Source organism: Pseudopipra pipra, chromosome 9, assembly GCF_036250125.1.
Source record: "Pseudopipra pipra isolate bDixPip1 chromosome 9, bDixPip1.hap1, whole genome shotgun sequence".
Classification (NCBI taxonomy): domain Eukaryota; kingdom Metazoa; phylum Chordata; class Aves; order Passeriformes; family Pipridae; genus Pseudopipra; species Pseudopipra pipra.
In genome coordinates, this window is record NC_087557.1 from 27070894 (window position 1) to 27090618 (window position 19725).

The 19725-nt window shown below is 43.4% G+C and overlaps 1 protein-coding gene across 2 annotated transcripts in view; it reads left to right on the top strand.

Moving 5' to 3' along the window:
• The first annotated feature begins 749 nt into the window (after nucleotides 1-749).
• EIF2B3 (eukaryotic translation initiation factor 2B subunit gamma) overlaps nucleotides 750-19725 on the top strand; it is a 99879-nt gene continuing 80903 nt past the window's right edge. The window contains exons 1-2 of one of the 2 annotated variants that reach the window (XM_064665391.1): nucleotides 750-1023; nucleotides 4401-4540. In XM_064665391.1, the coding sequence (XP_064521461.1) occupies nucleotides 876-1023; nucleotides 4401-4540 (288 nt within the window). In that variant the 5' untranslated portion in view covers nucleotides 750-875. The remainder of the gene's footprint in view (nucleotides 1024-4400; nucleotides 4541-19725) is intronic. The other variant, XM_064665392.1, reaches the window with a different exon arrangement.

Below are 19725 nucleotides of genomic sequence, written 5' to 3' on the forward strand. Positions count from 1 at the left end.
GGGCGCTGGGCGGGCAGAGGGTCCTGCGGGGTGGAGAGCGTGGCGTGGTCAGGGGGAGCTGTGGGTCCTGTCCCCGCCCCGCACACGGTGTGCATGGGGAGCACAGCAGCGAACTGACCCCCCAGTGCACCCCCAGACAGCCCCGAATGCACCACACAGCCCCCAGTACTCCCCGACTGCTGCCCACACTGCCCCCAGTGCCCCCCAGATCGCCCCCAATGCACCCCACACTGCTACCAGTGCCCTCACACAGCCCCACACTGCCCCCAGTGCCTCACACAGCCCCCCAATGCCCCCAGTGCCCTCACACAGCCCCACAATGCCCCCAGTGCCTCACACAGCCCCACAATACCCCCAGTGCCTCACACAGCCCCCCCAATGCCCCCAGTGCCCCCACACAGACCCCCTATGCTGCCAGTGCCCTCACAGAGACCCTCAATGCCCCCAGTGCCCCCACGCAGACTCCAAATGTCCCCCAGTGCCCCCCCAGTGCCCCCAAACACCCTCAGCTCCCCTCCTCCGCTCCCCCGCGCTCCCTGCTCCTGCCGCCAGGGGGCGCTGTCCCGCCGAGCGCCCCCGCGCCCGCGCGTGGATCCATGACTCGGCGCTCCGCAAGCGCGGGATCCCTCCCTCGGCGCTCGTCTCGCTGCCCTGGCCGGGTGGTGGCCGCCCGGCGCCGGGAGAGGAGGCGGATCGATCCTCTCGGCGCTCGCCCGCGATCGACGCCCTCGGCTGTCCTTGCGCAGGCGCAGCGCGGTGGTGCCGCCATTGCTGCGCTGTCAGTGCCGGGAGCGGCCGCGGCACCGGCGGCACCGACCGACCCCGTCCCGCCCAGGCCCTTCCCTGCCCTGCCCTCTGTGCCACTCCGCAGCGCCATGGAGTTCCAGGCCGTAGTGATGGCGGCGGGAGGCGGCTCCCGCATGACGGACCTTACCTCCAGCATCCCGAAGCCGCTGCTCCCGGTGGGAAACCGGCCCCTGCTTTGGTACCCGCTGAACCTCCTGGAGCGCGCCGGCTTCGAAGGTGAGGCACGGCGGGGGCCGGGAGGGCTGGCCCCGACACCGCCGGCGCTCCCGGCTGTTCCTCGCTGTTGTGGTGCCGTGTCGCAGGTGCCCTGCTGGTCGGGCAGGGGCTGTAGCAGATCGCTTCTCTGCACTGAAGCTGTTGGCCCGTGTGTCACGTCCCTTCCTGCCCTCTGTGCCAGCGCCCTTTTCCCCCTCTTCTTCCCCACCAAGGGCCGGGCACTGCCTGAAGATGGGGTGGGCATCAGTTTCTTCTCCCAGGTAACAAGTGAGAGGATGAGAGGAAGTGGCCTCAAGTTGCATCAGGGGACGTTTAGATTGGATATTACAAAATTTTTTTTCAGGGAAAGGGTTGTAAAGCATCTGAATGGGGTGTTCAGGGAAGTAGTGGAGTCACCATGTGGATATAGCACATGGTTCCAAGGTGAACACGATGGTGGTGCTGGGTTGATAATCTTAGAAGTGTTTTCTACCTTAATGATTTTCTGATCCCCGGCTCTGATGTCTCTCCCCGGGTTGCCGACTGTGAGTCTCTCACATTTCTCTCTCAGTCATTACTGACAGCGGTGTGAGGAGTGTGTCAACCCTCCAGGGATGGCTCCTGGTTTGTTGTTTCAGCCTGGCCTGAAGTTCAGGGTTACTTGCTCTGTGTGAGGCGTGTAGCCCGTGTGGCAGCACAGAGCCAAGCTCTGGGGTTTGGCCAGAACAGGGCAGGGGGAAGGGGCAGACTTGTGTTGCTCACCTGGGGCCTTGTTCCACAGGGGCACTAAGGTGATGCTTAGTACCTGGTGAGGTTCTTTAGTATTTTCTGGGTTTAGGTATTTGTTTACCTTTTGAGTGGTGGAGCACATCTTTCTGTGGTGCCTCCCAGCTTCTTATAAAGCTTTTTCCTGACACCTTCTCATGCCTCTGTGTTTTCACGTTTGTATTGGTCTTGTCCATTTGTGCTCCTCTCTTTTGACTGTGTGATCAGTCTGTGCTTCATCCCGGACTGTGGCTTTTGTCCTGATTGCTTCTTTTTTCTGTGAAGATGTAAATATCGGCTCATGATTGTCTGTGTTGGCCTCTTACTCTTTCAGTGTGAAGTAACAAAACAAAGAGCAAACTTAAGACTTTGCTTTTATTTTTTTTCTTAAGAACTTTTGTCCTTTGCTTGTTATCTGTTGAAATCTGCACACTGAATGTCAGCTTTCTTTGCCTGTCCTCCTGTCTCCTTCTTTTTGATAGGATCATACTTTTATCCTGCACTGTGGAGATTTAGGTAGCTAAAAGCTTCTGTGTAATCAGTACTGTGCTTTGTGTGGCTCTTTACTCAGAAATAACCATTTCCACTTGATGCTCTTGACCACTAGTAGCTGCCCCTCTATTCTACTCAGCCCCAGTGAGGCTGCATCTGGAGAACTGTATCCAGTTCTGGGCTCCTCAGGACAAGAGAGACATGGAGCTCCTGGAGCAGGTCCAGCAGAGAGCAACAAAGATGATTTAGGGACTGGAGCATCTCTCTTATGAGGAAAGGCTGAGAGAGCTGGACCTGTTCAGCATTGAGAGGGGACCTCATCAGTGTCTGAAGGGACAAGAGGATGGACCAGGCTTTGCTCAGTGGTGCCAAGCAATGGGACAAGAGGCAACAGGCAGAAACTGAAGCACAGACAGTTCCACCTAAACATGAGGAAGAACTTCTTTACTGTGCAGGTGCCTGTGCACTGGAACAGGCTGCCCAGAGAGGCTGTGGAGTCTCCCTCACTGGAGATATTCAGAAAAAGTCAGGACACGATCCTGTGCCATGTGGTCTGGGATGACCCTGCTGGAGCAGGGAGTTGGGACCAGATGACCCACTGTGGTCCCTTCCCACCTGAAACATTCTGTGACTCTGTGATTCTGTGCTGCAGTCAGACCTTTCTCACAGGCAGCTCTTCAGCTTATCCCTCCCCTGTGAAGACGTGGATGTGCAGGGTTGTATTCAGTAAATGTATTCAGCTTCAGTAAGCAAGCTGCCACCTTCCTGCTCCTCCCTTGCTCCTGCCCCCTGACCAAGCTGTACATTTCTGCATTAATAGTCCAGTGGCATGAATTCTCTCCCTGGATCATAATTTTTATTAAGTATTACATAAGGCTTTAGTTTCTCATATTAGCTTATGTTAATAAGTAGGTGTTCCATAGGCTGATTCACGGCATCCCTTTTGTCCTAATTGCAAGTGCTTCATCTCTCCTAATATTGAGGAGACCATTGCCCACCTCACCAGATTAGTGCTGAACAGTGTGAGCTTAAAACTTCCACCTGACACCAGTTCCCTCTTCATCAGTTAATTCTTCGTCTAATTCAAGGTGTGCTTTCAATCCCTTTCTCTGGGTTCTTCAGCCTGTTTTGAATCCAAGTTGGCATCCAGTATGGGAGTGGGAGAGCAGCCCTCCCATATCTCTGGCCACACAAACTGCCACACAATTCTCGTGGTTACAGTTCCTTTCTCTTCTGTTAATAGATTCAGGATGAGTGCAGTTTTGACTGATACATGAATACATTAAGATTTATTTTTAATGTGTTTTCATCTTGCCACAGGAACTTCTTAGGCTGAGGGCTGTATTATTTCCCATACTGCTCTGTTAAAATTCCATATGGAATACAATGTTATGGTGTTGGAGTTTTTTGGGAGGTGGGATGTTTTAGTTGGAGGATTTTGACTGTTGCTTTTCCTTCCCGTTCTTGAGGCTGGTGGAAAAGGTTTCGTGTCATTTTGTTTTCTCAATCTTTTCTTTGCAGAGCTTCTGTTCTCACATTCTTCATTTTGGAAAATATGCTTTCATGCCACTGTTGATTTCCTTCAAATATGCATTTATCCTTTTTCTTTTGTAGATGGAATGAGCTTGTTGCTCACATATTACTCCACTCTCTTGCCAAGCTGATGCTGCGAAATAGCTTAACCATTGTATTGTAATGCTGTGGTTGGTGGTGTTGTCCACAGAGGATTACACAGGATCAGGGCAGCAAAAGACAGAGCTCTGAAGTGTTGGTGACATTAATGCAGGGTCTCCTTGGTCTGTTTGAGGACAGATGGTTTGAGGTTGCTCATTAAGGATAGAAGTTTCTGTTCTGTCTTGCTAACAATTCATGCCACACATGCATGTGTCACTTTCAGTAACAACCTCCACCCACACAAAGCAGGAGAGATTGTTTTCATATTCATTAGGACTTTAATTTTCTTCTTCAAAAGTTGCTGCTGCCAAAAGAGCTTGGTTTTGGTTCAGTGTGGAACTCAGTCATGTTACTCAAGCGTTTTGACAGTTCCATCAGCCTTTCTAAATAAAATAGTGTGTCCTGTTTGTGATCATATTATTTAGGTTTTTTTCTGCTTGGTCTCATCTCGCTTTCCTCTGTCCTAGAGGTCATTGTGATTACAAGGAAGGAAATCCAAAAGATGTTAAACTTGGACACAAAAATGAAGCTCGATTTTGTGTGCATCAGTGACAACATGGACATGGGTACAGCAGATTCCCTGAGGCATATTCACCAGAAAATTAAGGTATTGCTGTCTTTTATTGAACTTGACTGAGAGCTATTTGTTTATAATAATTTTTTTTGTTGTGTTTTAAGAGCGTCCCATGTAATGATACTGCACGTAACCAAATTTCCTGATCTTCAGAAGAGCTGAATTTTGTAAAGGTCACCTCATGGGGGAACTCAAACAAAGACTCTGAATGGCTGGAATTGACAGCTAGGAAGGCTGGAGCAGATCCAGCCTGGGCACTGGCTGCTCCTTAGTCAGTGTTAGCTTTCTGGCAGGGTAATTAAAAGGTTGTATTTGTTTACACAATTTTTTGATAAAATGTGTGAGAGCTGTTGTCCACGTAGTGCTTGGGGAAGTAGTTCTGCACAGACATTCATTGCTATCTCAGCTTGGGCAATGTGAAGATGCCCAGGGAACTTCAGTTCTTGGCCCTGCCACGGGCTTGCCTGTGTTGTTGGGCCAGTGATTTGTGCTGTGCTTCAGTTTTCTGCTTTTCCTATGCTTTTGCTGACCTGGTCATATGGTAAGCTCTTCGATAAACAGTGCCCAAATGTGATAAAGGGCTGCTGTTCGAATAAAACCACGAGTTTATAGAATTCTAATTTCCAGCTGCACAATTAAAACACTCCCATGTAAGGCAGAAATGCTGCTCGGAGCTCTTGCTGTGATCCTGGATGGAATTTTGTTTTTGTTGTTGTCATACACTTTAATCTCTCTGATTTGTTCCCTGTCTGTTTAGGCCATCTTAGCCAAAATGACTATTTGTGTAAATGTTGCAACAGAACATCAATGAGCTGCTTAAGTTCTGAGGTGTCTTTTTGTCTTCAGGCTCTTTTTGAAGGTAATCAACTGCAGTGTAACAGGCTGTGTACTCCCAAGAGAAAGACTCCAGTTGAGAAAAAGTGAAATTTCCTGGAAAATACGGGTGTGTAGGTGGCACAACGAGAGAGATTCTACAAGGAATTAATGCACTAGACTAGAATAATTTCGAGGGCAAAGAGAATATATAAACCGAAAATCACAATCAACAAAATCAGTTTAACTGAACGGGATGTTTCTGTCACGAGAATTGTGCTCTGTCACGACGCAGTTTGGCACTATTTTTTAAACATGTGCATGCAGTAAGGAAATACCTCTGCACTGCAAAATGGGACCCTGACCTTACAGTTCTGTTGCCTGATCAGCAATGAACCCACCTGTCTGGGTGTCCCTCCTTTTGGCAATCCAGGCAGGTTTGCTCAGGGGGCCTGGGAGACAACAAGTAGAGTGCGTGTGAGTCAGAAAATAGTCTGTGTCTTCACAGGCGGCAGTGTTGATCTTCTGGTTATTTTTCAGAAAAAAGGCTTAGAGAAGATGTGAGGTAGCACTGAAAACCACACAAGTTTTCTTAAGTCAGATGCTGTGTATGAACAGCAGCTGCTGCTTCTGCCCTTTTTATTCCATGTCTTGCTTGTCTGGGGCACAGAGGACAAAGTGGTCTCTTATTTGAAAGAAGTCTATACTACGTTCTTGAGCAGATTGCTGCTCTGTGTATTTTGGAGTCATTCCTCTAGTAAATGCATACCACTGGTACACCTTTTACAGGGTATACCCTCTCCTGTGTGATAGAGGTGAGAGAACTCCACAGCAGAGGTAGCTGAAAAGGTGCTGTATGTTGGCTGTGTTTGCACTGTAGCGGCAGAGGGATCTCGCTGAAGAATGAGTTTCCCTGGTGAAAACAACTGCTGCTTGTGGCCACAGTTTGCTAGCAGGCTTTTTGCAACCCATGTGAAAAGTCTGATGAGAAGTTCTAAACTGGTTGCTGAAACTTAGTTGTTGCAAATTGAGTTAATTGCCCACAGACAGAAGAGCAAGTATGCTCAATGAAAGTGAGGTAACGTGGCACAGTATAGACAACTTGCTTGTGTGCAGTGCAAGTGACAGGGAGTAAAGCCAAGATTATAAATGCACAGTAAGAAATGTGTCAAAGGGTAGCTGAACTGCTGATCACAAATTCTGAGGTGTGCATTAAAGCACTCTAAAGCATGACATCTCATGACTTGCTGCCTTGTCTAGCATTTGACTGAGGGAGTCCCACTGGCGCAGCATTGCTGCTTGCTGTGCCTGCAGTTTCTGGCCTTTTTGTTGTGTTGCACCTTGGTTAATGAAGCTTTATAATTTAAAGATTAGATGTCAAAAGATTAGACTTGCAGAATTGCATTCAGTAGTATCATGAGAGCAGGCACGTGCAAAACCTGTAAGGACTAAGGGAACGTAGTTTGTGTTGTTGTTTTATCCCTTTTTGGTGCCGGTGTTTTCGGGGGCAGGTAAGGCTGATTGTGTTCATTCATAGTAGCAAGCAGCTGACTCTGCCAGTCTTACCCTTTCCTGGTTGTTCAGAAGTTCACGAGAGCAAAGGAAGCCTGTTCAAGTTTCTGTTTGCTGTTCTCCCACTCCGCACACACAGGAATGTTTTTGACATCTTTGCTTCAAGAGTTGATATAGTAGATGCATGTTCTTTGCTCTATTGGAACTCTTCCTGTTATTTTTGGCTGTCTCAGCCTACACCTGATTGACAAGGTAGCAGCTTCATTAGGGTTTTTATGTTCATTACAAGTCTGAATGTATCCTTTTCTTGGATCTTGCATACAATAAAAATATTATGCTAAACTTGATTCCTATAGGCACCTGCTTGAGAAATAATGGAACAACAGAATACTTGGTCCTGTAAGTTTACCATTCTGGGTTCCTAGGCCTGGATGTCAGTCTGGCCTGTTCTTTACCAGTAGTTCTTTAATTAACTTACTTGGTTTGGTTTTATTAAACATTCAGTTCTGGGGTCTGAATAGCAAACACCATTAACCAGTTTGTCCTCACAGCTCTGTGGCTGAGAACTGAGGCATAACAAGGTGAAGTGGTATTTACCTGGGATCATTTAAGAGGTTTGTACCAGTACTGGAAGCTGACACATCAATGTTTTACACTAAGTGCAGCACTTACAATTATGTTGTCAAAAAGCAAGAAGTGAGTATAGGACTTATTAATATATTTCTGAAATGTTTTGTTTTATACAGGGAGATGAAAACAGTTTGTTTAAGAACTTTGTGACAGCAATTGATCAGATCCTTTAATTGCTCTCCTGTGGACAATCCCATCATTGCCCTGAAATGCAGTTGGTTTCAGGATCCTGCTATAGTCTGTGTGCCTTATGACAGTTTCCATGGGTATCATTTTAATGTCCAGTCTTTGTTTTTTGGTATACTTTTAATATCACTGTCAGTTTTATCATTTTGGCCCTTTAAGTTCCTAGTTTTCTGCTCATCTTTTGCAGGACTGCTGATGAATGGCTTTTCAAAATATGAAAATGAAAATAAAGCTGTAAAGGCTTAATTCTTTTATTGTTTATTTGTAGGATTGGAAGTGGTGGAACATAGACTGTGTAGACTCACAGTTGATGGTACAACAATGCTCTTGTTGAACTGCAGCTTTACCACCATAGTGGTGTTTACTGGTCTTTGTCACCTCATGTTCTAGCTTAGACAGAGAAATAAGCCAGTCTTTGTGCCTCCAGGTTTGGATTGACAGTCTTCCCTGGTCTTGAAGAGTGAAGAAAGCTCCCCTGTTCCACACAGGGCCTTGGCAAGAGCGTGGTGTATAGAGGAATTTAATGTATTTTGGAAGATGACAGTCTGCTCCTGTAGCTGAGTCAATTCATTACAGGAACATTGATTTTATTTATTTCAAATGCCTTCTGACTTCAGTTTTCTTTCAGTTGTTCACACATGCAATTATAATACAGTAATTCTGAAGTGTTTTGGTTAGTGAAAACTTCAGTGCCTTTTGCGTCATTGCCCCACCTGCCACGTGGAAGTGAGACAGGTCCAGCAAGACTTACAGGACACAAAAAGAGGCACTGCCATGGATTTATTTGACTGCATGACTGTCAGCATTCGAAAAACTTCAAAGCAGTGGAAAAACCCTTTCACTGAATCTGTTTAGGACAGTGAACAGTTATGATAAACCAAGCAATTCTGATGGGTTGTAACAAGCTATGAATCAAGCTGTTGCACCCTTAGTTTCCAAATCTGTTAAAGCAGTACTCTCACCCAATTTATGTCTCTTTTCAAGAATCATTGTCAATAATTACTTTGAAACTTCAGAAAATTATTTTTATATATTAAATGGCAAAGTCATCTCTAAGTCTGTAATATGTAAATACTACCTTGTCCAATGTATGTTAGTTAAGGCAGACTAGGAGCTCTTTAGGGCAGAATCTGTGCTTTCATTTGTCTCTATAGGGCATGTTTTAGTCTCCTGCTTTGATGGAGACAATTTGCTTTTGTCTTAAACTATTATTTGCATTAAAGAATATTCTTGACCTGTCAGGAAATGTTTAGGGAAAAAAAGAAGTAGTTAGCATAGGTGTAAAAAATTCTTTTTGTATGAAATGTAAATCAAACTTTCCTTCATGAAATCTCGTTTTCCACATCCAGATTTTTTTTTCCTATCACTTTCTGATTCTGCTCTCTTTAAATATCTTTCCTGCTTCATCACTCAGGCTGTTACTGGTCACTGTTTCAGCCATTACAGGCATGGGAGGCATGTTGCCTTTGCATGCTTTGCTAAGCAGCCTGGAGAATCTGTACAGGGGAAGAAATAATTTGCTTTCTTAAGAGTTGGGTTCTTTAAAGGGTGAACTTTCATTAGGGACAAAAGAGCAAACCATTCGAATGTAAGGATGGCTTAATCTAGCCCTGAGCATGAACGATTAACTCCATACCTCTTCCACAGATGATGAGAAAACACTAATCTTGCTCTGGATTTGTCTTCAAATTTCCTCACACATACTGCTTCAAGACTGAGGGGGTTTTAAATATGATCAGTTTGGCATTTTTAGTAATACAGTACATTGATCAAGCCACTGTAAACTAAGGATGGTGTTGCAGGTGGACACAGCAGGTGCTAAGGTATAATTTAATAACTTCCATGATCTTGTTTTTATTTATTTTTATTTAGCATCCTAAGATTGTTAATTGCCCAGAGCACTGTGGAAGGGGGTCAGTGTAAGAGCTGTGGCTTTTCTTTAAAATCATGTAGAATTGCTTTCTCCTCAATAACTATCAGTAGTTCTTGTTTCTGATTTTCATTGGTAAGCAGCACTGGCTGGAGCCTTCAGGTGAGTTGAATCTGAGTAATAGGGAAATGGGTAAAAGCCTTGACAGTTTGTGGTGATACCTGATACACTTCCTAGCAAGGGAAGAGATATGAGTGCTGTCTGCTGCAGACTGGGGTAGGAGATGATGCAGTTTTGTTTTGTAGGCCGCTTGCCTTTCAGTGATGTTTTTTCATTATTGTGGGGAGTAACCTTTTTAAAAGTGAACTTATTTTGATGTTTCTTGAAATTTATGTGATGAAATCTCCTGGCTTGCTTAGGGAGGCTTTTCCTCTGTAACAGTGTTGGTGGACACACTTTTTTCAAGTCATATTTTAAAGTCTTCTGGTACATCCTTTGGGGCTTTTTAGTGGGATTATCACCTCCAGTGTGTTCCTCTGTGACTTCTTCAGTCCAGATATGTGTCTTCATTTATTTGACTTCTAATACCATTCTTAAAGGTCTTCTCTTGCAGTTTAGTAGACCTCCTCTGGATGATTTACAGGACCAGTATGCAAAATATATGTCTCATCAACCACCATGTTATAGCACAGTTATAGCACATAGACTTTGGGTGGTAACACAGAACTCATGATTTTGGGGATTAGAAACAAGAAATTTATAATAGGAGCCCAAGAGTAAATTGCAATATCTCAGAATGTACTAGTTGGAATAGGGGGCTGGTGAGCAGCCACTCTGATGGAGGAAAGAAAGGTAAGTGCAAGACTAGAATGTATCAGGTATTTTTTATGGTAGAGATCAGAAATTAATACTATTTCTTAAAGCTTGAGAAGTTTTTTTTGCCAGGATTACTGAACAGGTGTGGAACTCAAATGTATCAAATGTGGGACAAACACTAGAAAAGGAGATAAGATATTCAGAGTGAAATATAATTGTGTTTAAATTTGCTATGAGAAAATAGCCTGAAAACTACAGAAAGGTTTTAATCAGAGCAGAATAGGATTGTGAGAGAGTCTTCCAGGAGTAATCAAGACAAAAATCCTAGAGTGAGAATCTGTTTTGTTGTTGTACTTTTGTTTTTAAATGAACTAAGGAATTTGATCACTGGAATGGCAAGAGGCAAAACTCTGACTTAGTAAACTCCTTTGAGAACTGTGTTTCTGTGACCCTCTACTTGTACCATCAGGCTGCTGCAGCCATTTTTGTGGATTGTAGATTGTTGGTGAAAAAAATAAATGGCAAGGGGTGTCACTGTAGTTTACAAATGAGTTCCTCTGAAATTTAGGCATCTCTAATATTTGACCATTTTGTTTCCTGTGCCGAATTTTACCAGACCCACACAGCTGCTGTCTGGCACCACCTCCCAGGCTGGGGCCTCTCCAGGCAGCAGGTTGAGAGACCTGGTTAAATCATGAAGCCCTGTTTCGGGCTGAAGCAGGAGGTGGATTGGGTGTGCCTGGATCAAGCATTTGTACTGAGTCTATATTATTTTTATCTTCTGTTAAGCATTTCTCTCCCTTGTGTCACTCAGCTCAGTATACTCCAGCCAGTGATTAAAATGTGGCATTCCAGCAGAGTAACAGCAATGGAATAATTTCATATTTTCCTTCCTTGATGAGTCCTCAGTTGGGTTAATGGAAGCCCTGACTAATATGGTGTGAATTAATCAGCTTGTCTTCTGCTGCTATCACTGGTGAGTGCCTGTGTGTGAAGCATTTCATCTCAGGTGGTCCACCTGGTTTTCCCAGTTTCAAAAAACAAGATTAGAAAGCAATACAGCTCTTAAAAAGCAAAGCAAAACAAACCCTAAAAAGCTACCAGAAAAAAGAAGAAGAAGAAAAACCAACTTCCTTTGAACAAATAAACAAAGATTGAAACTCCAGATTCTCTTGGTATGTGCATCTTTGGGAGCCATGTTGTGGAAAGTGTGATGTCACGGTGGTGGTCTGGATGCTGCTGAGGGTCACTGATCCGTGGAGTTCTTGGCGGGCATGGCTAAGCGCTTCGCTTCCTCTGCTGAAAAATCTCCTTTCCAAACACATGATGTAAGTAAGCTTGCTGTAACGGCTGCAAGATGGAATCTGAGTCCTTTAGGTACGACTGAGCAGAGTTTGGTGAGCATGGAAAGAAAAACTTAAGTCCCTGTAATATAGGGTGATTTTTATTTTTTTTTTTGTACTGTCAGTGGAAATAAAAAAACTAAATTAAATTCATCATTTGGAAGAGGCAAGATCTCTCTCTGTATATGAGCAAGACTGAACTAAATATTCATCTATTTTGAAATAGTAAAAAGGATTTAATCATTTTTTTCGAGCACACCTGACAGCAAATATTGTTTATTTAAGTGTTTAAAACACAAATAAAAATTGCTGTCCTGCTGGTTTTTCTGATTTTGCCTTTCACAATGTTGTTAGTGGGAAAAGGAGATATATCAGATGGCAGCTCACAGGATATGGACCATCTTGTTTCCCTCTCTGTCTGTTACAGAAAGCTACCACACTGAAGACACCAGACAAAATTTATTACAGCTTGGATGCCCAAGTCTTATTCACAAAGCACAGCTGATTGTCTTAGTAGAAAGCAGCTAAACTGGCAGGTGCTCAGGCTGGCTGTATTGCTGTGGGGAATGATACAGCACTGCCTGACTCTGTGCTTGATAAATGTGTTCAGGACTTTCCTCTGATGATTATTTTTCCTGGCAGGGTAAGAGTTAAAGAATCCAGCAGTTGTTAGGGGGTTTTGTTTGTTTGCTTGTTTTGTTGGGTTTGTTTTTTTTTAATCTTACCCAGCTTTATAAGAATGTAGCTAATTAAATTATTTTGCTGCCCAGGTTTACTGTGGATAATGGCTAAACCATCAGAAATTTGAATAAGGCAATTAGCTCTGAAGGTTGGATCAAGAATGATTATTAGGGCATTTGCTATTCTGAACACTGTCAGCTAAAGAGGACGCCTTCCATCATACAGGCAGGCAAAAACCTGAGGTGTTTTGCAAGAAGAGTCATTGACAGACCTGAGATGCCTGTCAGTTTTAATTGTTGCGTCTCCCACTGCATGTCCTTATCCTTTTCATGCTCCTGGGAACTCCAGGCCTGTGCTCATTATGTTAACCAGTACCTCTGGTTCCCATGTAGAAGTTAATGGTCAGCATATCTCCTGTATTACAGTGCGTGTTTTCATTTAGACCCTGTGTGGTTTCTGATGAATTACACAAATTCAGCCTATTCTAGTTGCAGACTTAGCAAGCCCTTTGCATATGTATATAGCTGAAGTAATTTGTTTAAAAGTGTCCTGGTAAAAATATTTTCCTGTTTTTGTGAGCTACTACTAGTTTTCATTTTGGGGGAGTAAATAGCAGTGCTCACTTTGGTAAACCATCCTTCATTTTCCCTATTTAAAGTATATACAGCTGCCTTATGTAAATAACTTACTGTGTTTAAATCACGACATTGTGACAGCTGTAATGCCCACAACTGCCAGGAAAAGCCCCAACCTCCTATGAGAGAAGATCTGTTAAGACCCAAACATGGGGAAAATACAGGAGTAGAAATCATGCAGGCTAGAAACAAAGTAAAAAAGGACTGTGGACAGCAAGGAAGGAATGTTATTCCAGAAAAATGTACAAGTAGCCTCCTTGCAGGCGGTATTCCTCAGTGAGTATTCGTGCCTGGAAAGAGAAAATGGAATTGTTTAGATCAAACACAGTTGCGTGTGTTAACCTAAGTACATAGTTCCAGTTACTGGGGAATGTGGGAGGGAGTAGATGCCAAACGTCAGCCCATGGAGTGACTGTGCTGGAGAGGGTTTTTCCCTGTGTCTGGTTTTGCAGCCTGGTACAGCAGTGTAACACTGATAACAGGAATGTGGTGCTGTGAGCAGCACAGGCTGTCCCAAAGGGTGTCACTTTGCTCAGCACAGGTTGTCTGTCACTGTTTAATTTGGTGAAAGCCATGGTGAAGATCAGTGGACTTGTGGGATGCCTGGAATTAAATTTTGCATTTTTGTCATGTTATGTGGGAAACCCACATAGGTTATCTCATTTTTCCTTTGTTCTGTGCTGAAAAGGGAAAAACAAATGTGAGTTCAGATTTTCTTGAGGCGAATTTAGGCATTCCTCTGTAGTATAAATTCTGTTTGCTCCTTTGGGAAGATGGTGAAAATTCTGGATGTAGACTCATAGTGCTGCAAAAAGCAGTGGAGGTCTTGGTGTCTTTGTAACGTTTTTCTTACAACAGCAGTTGCTGCAGACCAAATATCACTGGAAAAATGGGAGAGGTGCTAGGAGGAGAAGGTGGGATATTGTGTGGAGAATGGAATAGGAATCTACAGTTCATAATAGTGCTTTTATTTAATATAGCATGATTAGTTTTAATAGGAAAAAAACCCCAACATTTGAACAAAGCTAATGGGGTTTCCCTCAGGTGGTTGTCACTCCTGTGCAGGCTGCAAGCAGTAACAGTGCCACTGAGCTGTGTCTCACAGAGCCTGTGCTTTGCAGAGCACATCAGTCTGGGTTTTTCTTTTGAAGCAGAGTTGAAACTGGGTGTTGTGTAATGACTTGTTTTGACCTTGGAAAGAGTTTCACACCATTTTTTTAATTTAAGATCGTGCTGATACTAGCTGCAGGATGGCAGAATGATTCCGGAGGACACATGCTGTATTTATTTTGGTTTTCATTTACTGTTTGGCTTGAGACTGCAAGGAACTATTATGATCCTCTAGTCTGTATGGGAATTTGCACCCAGTAATTAGGGCTGTTAGCCCCAAAACTTATGGATGACTTAGTGAAAGTGTATCTGAAATAGAGCAAGAGTTTCTTCATCTACCAGTACGTATGAATAGTCTATTACATACTTTGATATTTTATTCCAGGATACTTATTCTTCCTTTTAAACCACTTTGTGTTTTATTCCTACACTGAACACTGATTCTCAGCCCCTGAATCCCGTTGTGCCTGCTTTCTGTTGTGTTGCTGAGAGATCTGCAGCCCAGGTGATTGCAGACTGTGGGCAAAGCCCTTCTTTCCCTTCAATAAGTTGAGCCGGTTGAGCTCCTTCAGGACTACTTTTTATTATTATTGTGTGTATGACTACAGCACCTGACTGCCTAAGGCTCTGCTTACATTAAGTGTTAAGCCTGGGCTTGAGCTCTGGGCTTTGGCAGCAATCCTGCTGCGCTGCTGCTGTTGAGGTTGGAGCCCGACTGCCGCGTTCTGCTTTCTGCTCATATGAGGCAGAGTCCAAGATCAGCTGCACAGCAGGTCTGGTGGTGCTGCCATCCAGGTAGTCCTGGAAACCTGCCTTCCAGGAACGGGAGTGACGAGGAGAGCGCCATTTGTTTCCTGAGTTCTTCTGCCTGGGAAGGAGGGATCTCTTCGTGCACTGCTTTGAGCCAGGGGAGAATTTAGCTTGCCAGGCTCCATGAACTGGCAAATTTGGGGGTCTGGGTTCTGAGGTGCTTCCCTGAGCCTTAGCAGGCACAGTTCTTGTGCCGTTGGTGCACGCTTTCTGGATGCCTTTAGATGGGAAAAGCAGTCTCCTCTGTGGCATACTCAGGATCTGGATGTAAACTCGGGAGGTGACTCTTGATCTCAGGCAAATGAGAGAGCCCAGTGAGACAGCATGAAATGTGTCAGTCCAGTGCCCCAGTGTGCTGATAGCCTGACAATTGTCAGTGTTCTGCAAGTGTAAGGGTAGCAGATTTCTTTTATTAAAATAGAAAAAAAGACAGCAGAACCTAAAGCCAACATTCTTTAGAAGATAAAAATAGGTAGTAGAGCTGGCATCCTGTATTGATTTGAGGTAGATTTCCTAAGTGCAAGACAAGTGGAAGGGATGGGCTATTAAAGGAGGGTAAACAACTCGTAGAAAATGGAACCAGTGAAGAAGAGTGATGTGGTTGAAGGAGAAAGCTGGAAAAATTATTTTTGGAGTACTGCATAAATAGAACAAAATTGAATTTGTTGACACCAGAGGACAAGGTGGATTGCAAAACTTCTGTTCCAGACTAGAAGTTTCACAGTTCAGTAAGTGTCATAATATCGATGTCCTGCTTTGAAAACATCCTTTATAAGTTTACAAACTTGTGTTCCTCTCTAAACTTCTGGGTTTGGTTGCTGAGAACTGTAAATTACCCTTTTCCACCCCACGTGTCATTTTGAGCATAGGTAATAAGACTTCCTTCTGGGAGGAGACAGGATGCCTTCCAGGCTTGAATATCTTTCCTGTTCCTAGCTTATATGTATGTAAATTAAAAAATATTGATTTTGGATGGTAGCTCTTGAGATATGAAGATAGCCTAAAATGGTGTTTTCATTGTATGATCCCATCTGATACAACGCATAGGATGAGCCATATGATGGGACTGGGGTTAAGTCTCCTCCCCAGCTTCTGGCATCTTTCTTCCAACTTTCTTTGAGAAGATAAACAGTGATGCTGACAGGTTACGTGTGTGAAGGCATTCACATTGCCTTAAGATATCCTCAACCGATGAATTCAGGGCCATCCAAGAAGTTAGAAGAGACTCCCTTGGCTCCCACATTAGACTTTTCTGTTTTCTCTTTTTTAAAGAAGGGAAAAAGAAGCCTCTAAGAAGCCTCTTTCACATTGCACACTGTCTTTAAGAAAAAAAGGTTTCTTCCATCTTTTAATGAGGAGAGGTTGATGCTGGATTTTGGATTGAGGGACATTCTGTGCCTCAACTGTTCTCTATCAGAAGAGTTATGAAGGTGCTGGTCTACAGCAAACTTGCTCTGCTGCAAGGTGAGAGCAGAGTGGGTAAATGCTTCGTGTCTGCTAACAAAGTACTAAATCATGATTTTCTTCTGAATCTTGCTATGAAGGACATTACAAAAGCAGAGTGGGAATTCCCAGCCAAAGGCAGCCATGTCAGTTGGTAGCTAACAAGATCCTACAGACATCAAAAACTAAATGAGGTTCCCTGCTCCAGTTACAGCAACAGCCATAGAGCTTCAAAGAGGTCACAGGTGTGGAAATTGGAGGGCTCTTAATGGAGACTGAGATAAAAAGGGATTCTCTAAAGCTTTGGATGTAAGTTTCTGATCTGAAGAGTGGTGAGTAATGCAATTGCTGTGAGGTAGCTTTGGCTTTGCCTGGAGCACGCTAACAAGCAATCAAAATGCTTGCCCACAGCCAAACTGTTCTTTCCCTTTCCACTCTTTAGAATAATAAAAAGCATTACACACAAACCCACTGTTAATGCAACATGTGGGTGAAGTTCCAGGCTATTGTGTATAAAACTCAGTCTTAATTCCAGCAGTAATTATAACTTGTTCCTCTCTCCCTTCTTTGTATGGTGACACTGCAGGAAGTGATGCAAAGTTCTCTGTTTGTGCATGTGTTAACTTAAGCTGAGTGTAGGAACAGTCTAATCTCTTGATTTTCTTTCTTTTCCTGTCAAAGTCTCAGCTGTAATAATTTGCAACTGGAAGTTTTTAGCCTTTAACTTCAGTGTTTTGTCCGTTTTCAGTTCTGTTAGGAGCTGGTTCTACTGCTTGTGGATGTCCTGCTTCTTTTCTGCTTGTAATGCAGTCTGACATTTGTCTTCCTCTTTCTCTTGAGGCTGATTTTGATCATATTAGAGGCTTCCTTGTAACACATGTTTTCTCATTTTCTAGTCTGCTGTTTTTAAGGCCATCAGCAGTTTAGGCTATGAGGTCCTGCCCTTGTCTAAACTTGATAGAAAAAGCATAGTGAACACCACTAAAAATTTGTCATTTGCTGCCAGCTATCTGTGGTAACCTTGACATCTCCTGTTTGATCATAAGGGCTCCAGCAATAATTCCTGAATATAAAAGGGTTTTTAGCATTGCCTTTGTATGCAGGGTGTGAGAAAGTCCAAGGCTTTTTATTTATGCTGGTATATTACACCATATAATTGCATCCATCTTTTGATCTGTGGTATGAATTAGTTCCATTGAAAACATGTTTTCTATTTTTAAATCGGTTGTCTTGAACTGAGTTCTTGAAACATTCTGCTTTTTAGTCTTGTTTTTGTGTAGATTTTCCATACTGTGCTTGGTTTAGTATAATTGTTGACATGTTTTCAGTGTTTTTTCTTCACTGTTTTCTCTATTCTGTATAAATCTCTTGATGTTTTATGTTACACTGTTGTATTTATCCAGATCAACTATGTAAGTTATTTCATAATATCTGACCATTTTACGAATCAGAAACATTTGATGGTGAAGTCCTGTTAGCCAGTGTTGGAAGGGTAGAGTGGAGATTTGGGGGCCTTATGTGCCATGTGCCTGTACTTGACTTGACTGAACTCTCTGTGTTGAGTGATCACTGGATTGGAAGCCCAGAGCTCCAATAATTCATGAAGTCAGTAGGGACGGAGAAGTATCTCCTTGAAACTCGGATCATAGGTGTCTAAATTTTGAATTTGAATGAGTAAATTGTGAATCTGAGGTTAAAAGGGATTACTGAGGCCCAAGGTGACTCTACCAAGGAGCATCGTATTCTCCTTGTCTTTCTCACGGCTCTGTATGGCTGCTGCCTCCATGTGAGTAGCACTGCAGTGTTTTCCTGTGTTCCCAAAGCCAAAGTCATTTGCTGTTCACTTATGATGCTTGATGGCATTTCCACCTGCTCTGTACAGCAGCTTCAGGGGTAGAGCCCCCCGGTCTGTGACGAGGGCTCCCTTTTGTCATAGAAGCAGGAGACCAAACGGCACGAATGAAGTTTGGCAGAGCAGGAAAATGCCAGAAATTCCAAGCATTTGTTTCATGCCCCATCCATGAGATGGTCCTCCTTGAGTTAAGCCCCTTCCCTTGTCCTGCCCCTGGTTGTAATGGGTGTTGTGAGAGTGCATTTGTGCGTGCGTTTTTCTTCCTTTGCAGTCGTTCTGCTTGGGGTGTGTGCTTGCTGGGGTTTTTTTAATCAGTTCATGTTGATTCTTATCGTCTGTTTAATAGTTTGGGGTTGATGTAATCATTGTTACATGTATTTCATTAAGAGATGTGTGTGTGTGTGTGTGTACTTAGGTGTTTGCATAATTCATGAAGTCAAGTATGTTCACATACCCCTTGTTAGCACATGAGTGCATGTAGTAAGTGCGTGCTTCTCTTCTTTGTATCCGTGGCTTGTTGGGAAAGGTGCACTGTATTTATTTGGCATGTATATATGTAAAAAACCCACAAGCTCTACCATTTATTTTCTTTCTTCTACACCCACCCCAAAAACGTAAAGAAAAACACACACTTCTGCTAAGGTTCTAGGACGGTTTATTTTTTCATTCAGCCATTAGTTTATTCGTTCAGGAGTTGTACACTGGAAAAAAAAGTGCATCCATTAGACAGTGAGGGCTTTATTTATGAGGGGGGTGGTGTTTCAAAGGGGAGGCTGTCAAGTCCCAAAAGAGCCTTTCATGGTGTATTCTCAGCGTGCTTCTGAGGCCACTGCTCTGCTCATCAGGAGGAGAGGCAGAAATGTGGGCTTTACAGAGCAACCGTGTGTTTCACTGGTCCCTGCGCTCACTGACGTTTATTTACATATTGGGAGAGTAAATGGGTAGAACAGATGGCAACCAGACATTTGGTGGTTCTGTTCCCGTATGCTCCTCAGGGGTCTTGCATTCAGTTTTTGCAAAAGGCTTGTCCTATAGTGAGGAGAAAAAACCCAGGAGCCTGGTCAGAACTATGAAACGCTTGTTGGGTTTTTGCGTTGGTGACAGATTAAAGCATTTAGTAAGATGTGAAATAATTACAAGGTTTGTTTAACAAGTCGAGATACTTGTTCCTTAGGACAAAACTGTTGGAGGGTCTGTCTATCTCATTTTATTACTTCTTATTTTCACCACTGGAATGAATGCATTGAGAGTTGAAGCTGGCAATCTCTTCCTTCTGCAGAGTGAGTTTGAGAAGTACAGGTCTATTTATATGGGTCTTGAATACCTTTTGGCCTTTTCTACAAATATTGTAACTCATGTGTGCTCCTGTAAAAACAGAATATCTGAAAATTTTGCAGGATTTTCCAGGATATTTAATATGTGTTTCTTCACAGTTTACAGTTGTGAAGCGGGAGATTTACTTCCATACCAAGCTGAATTTTTTTCTTATTTTCTTTGTACACCCTGGAATGTTGGAA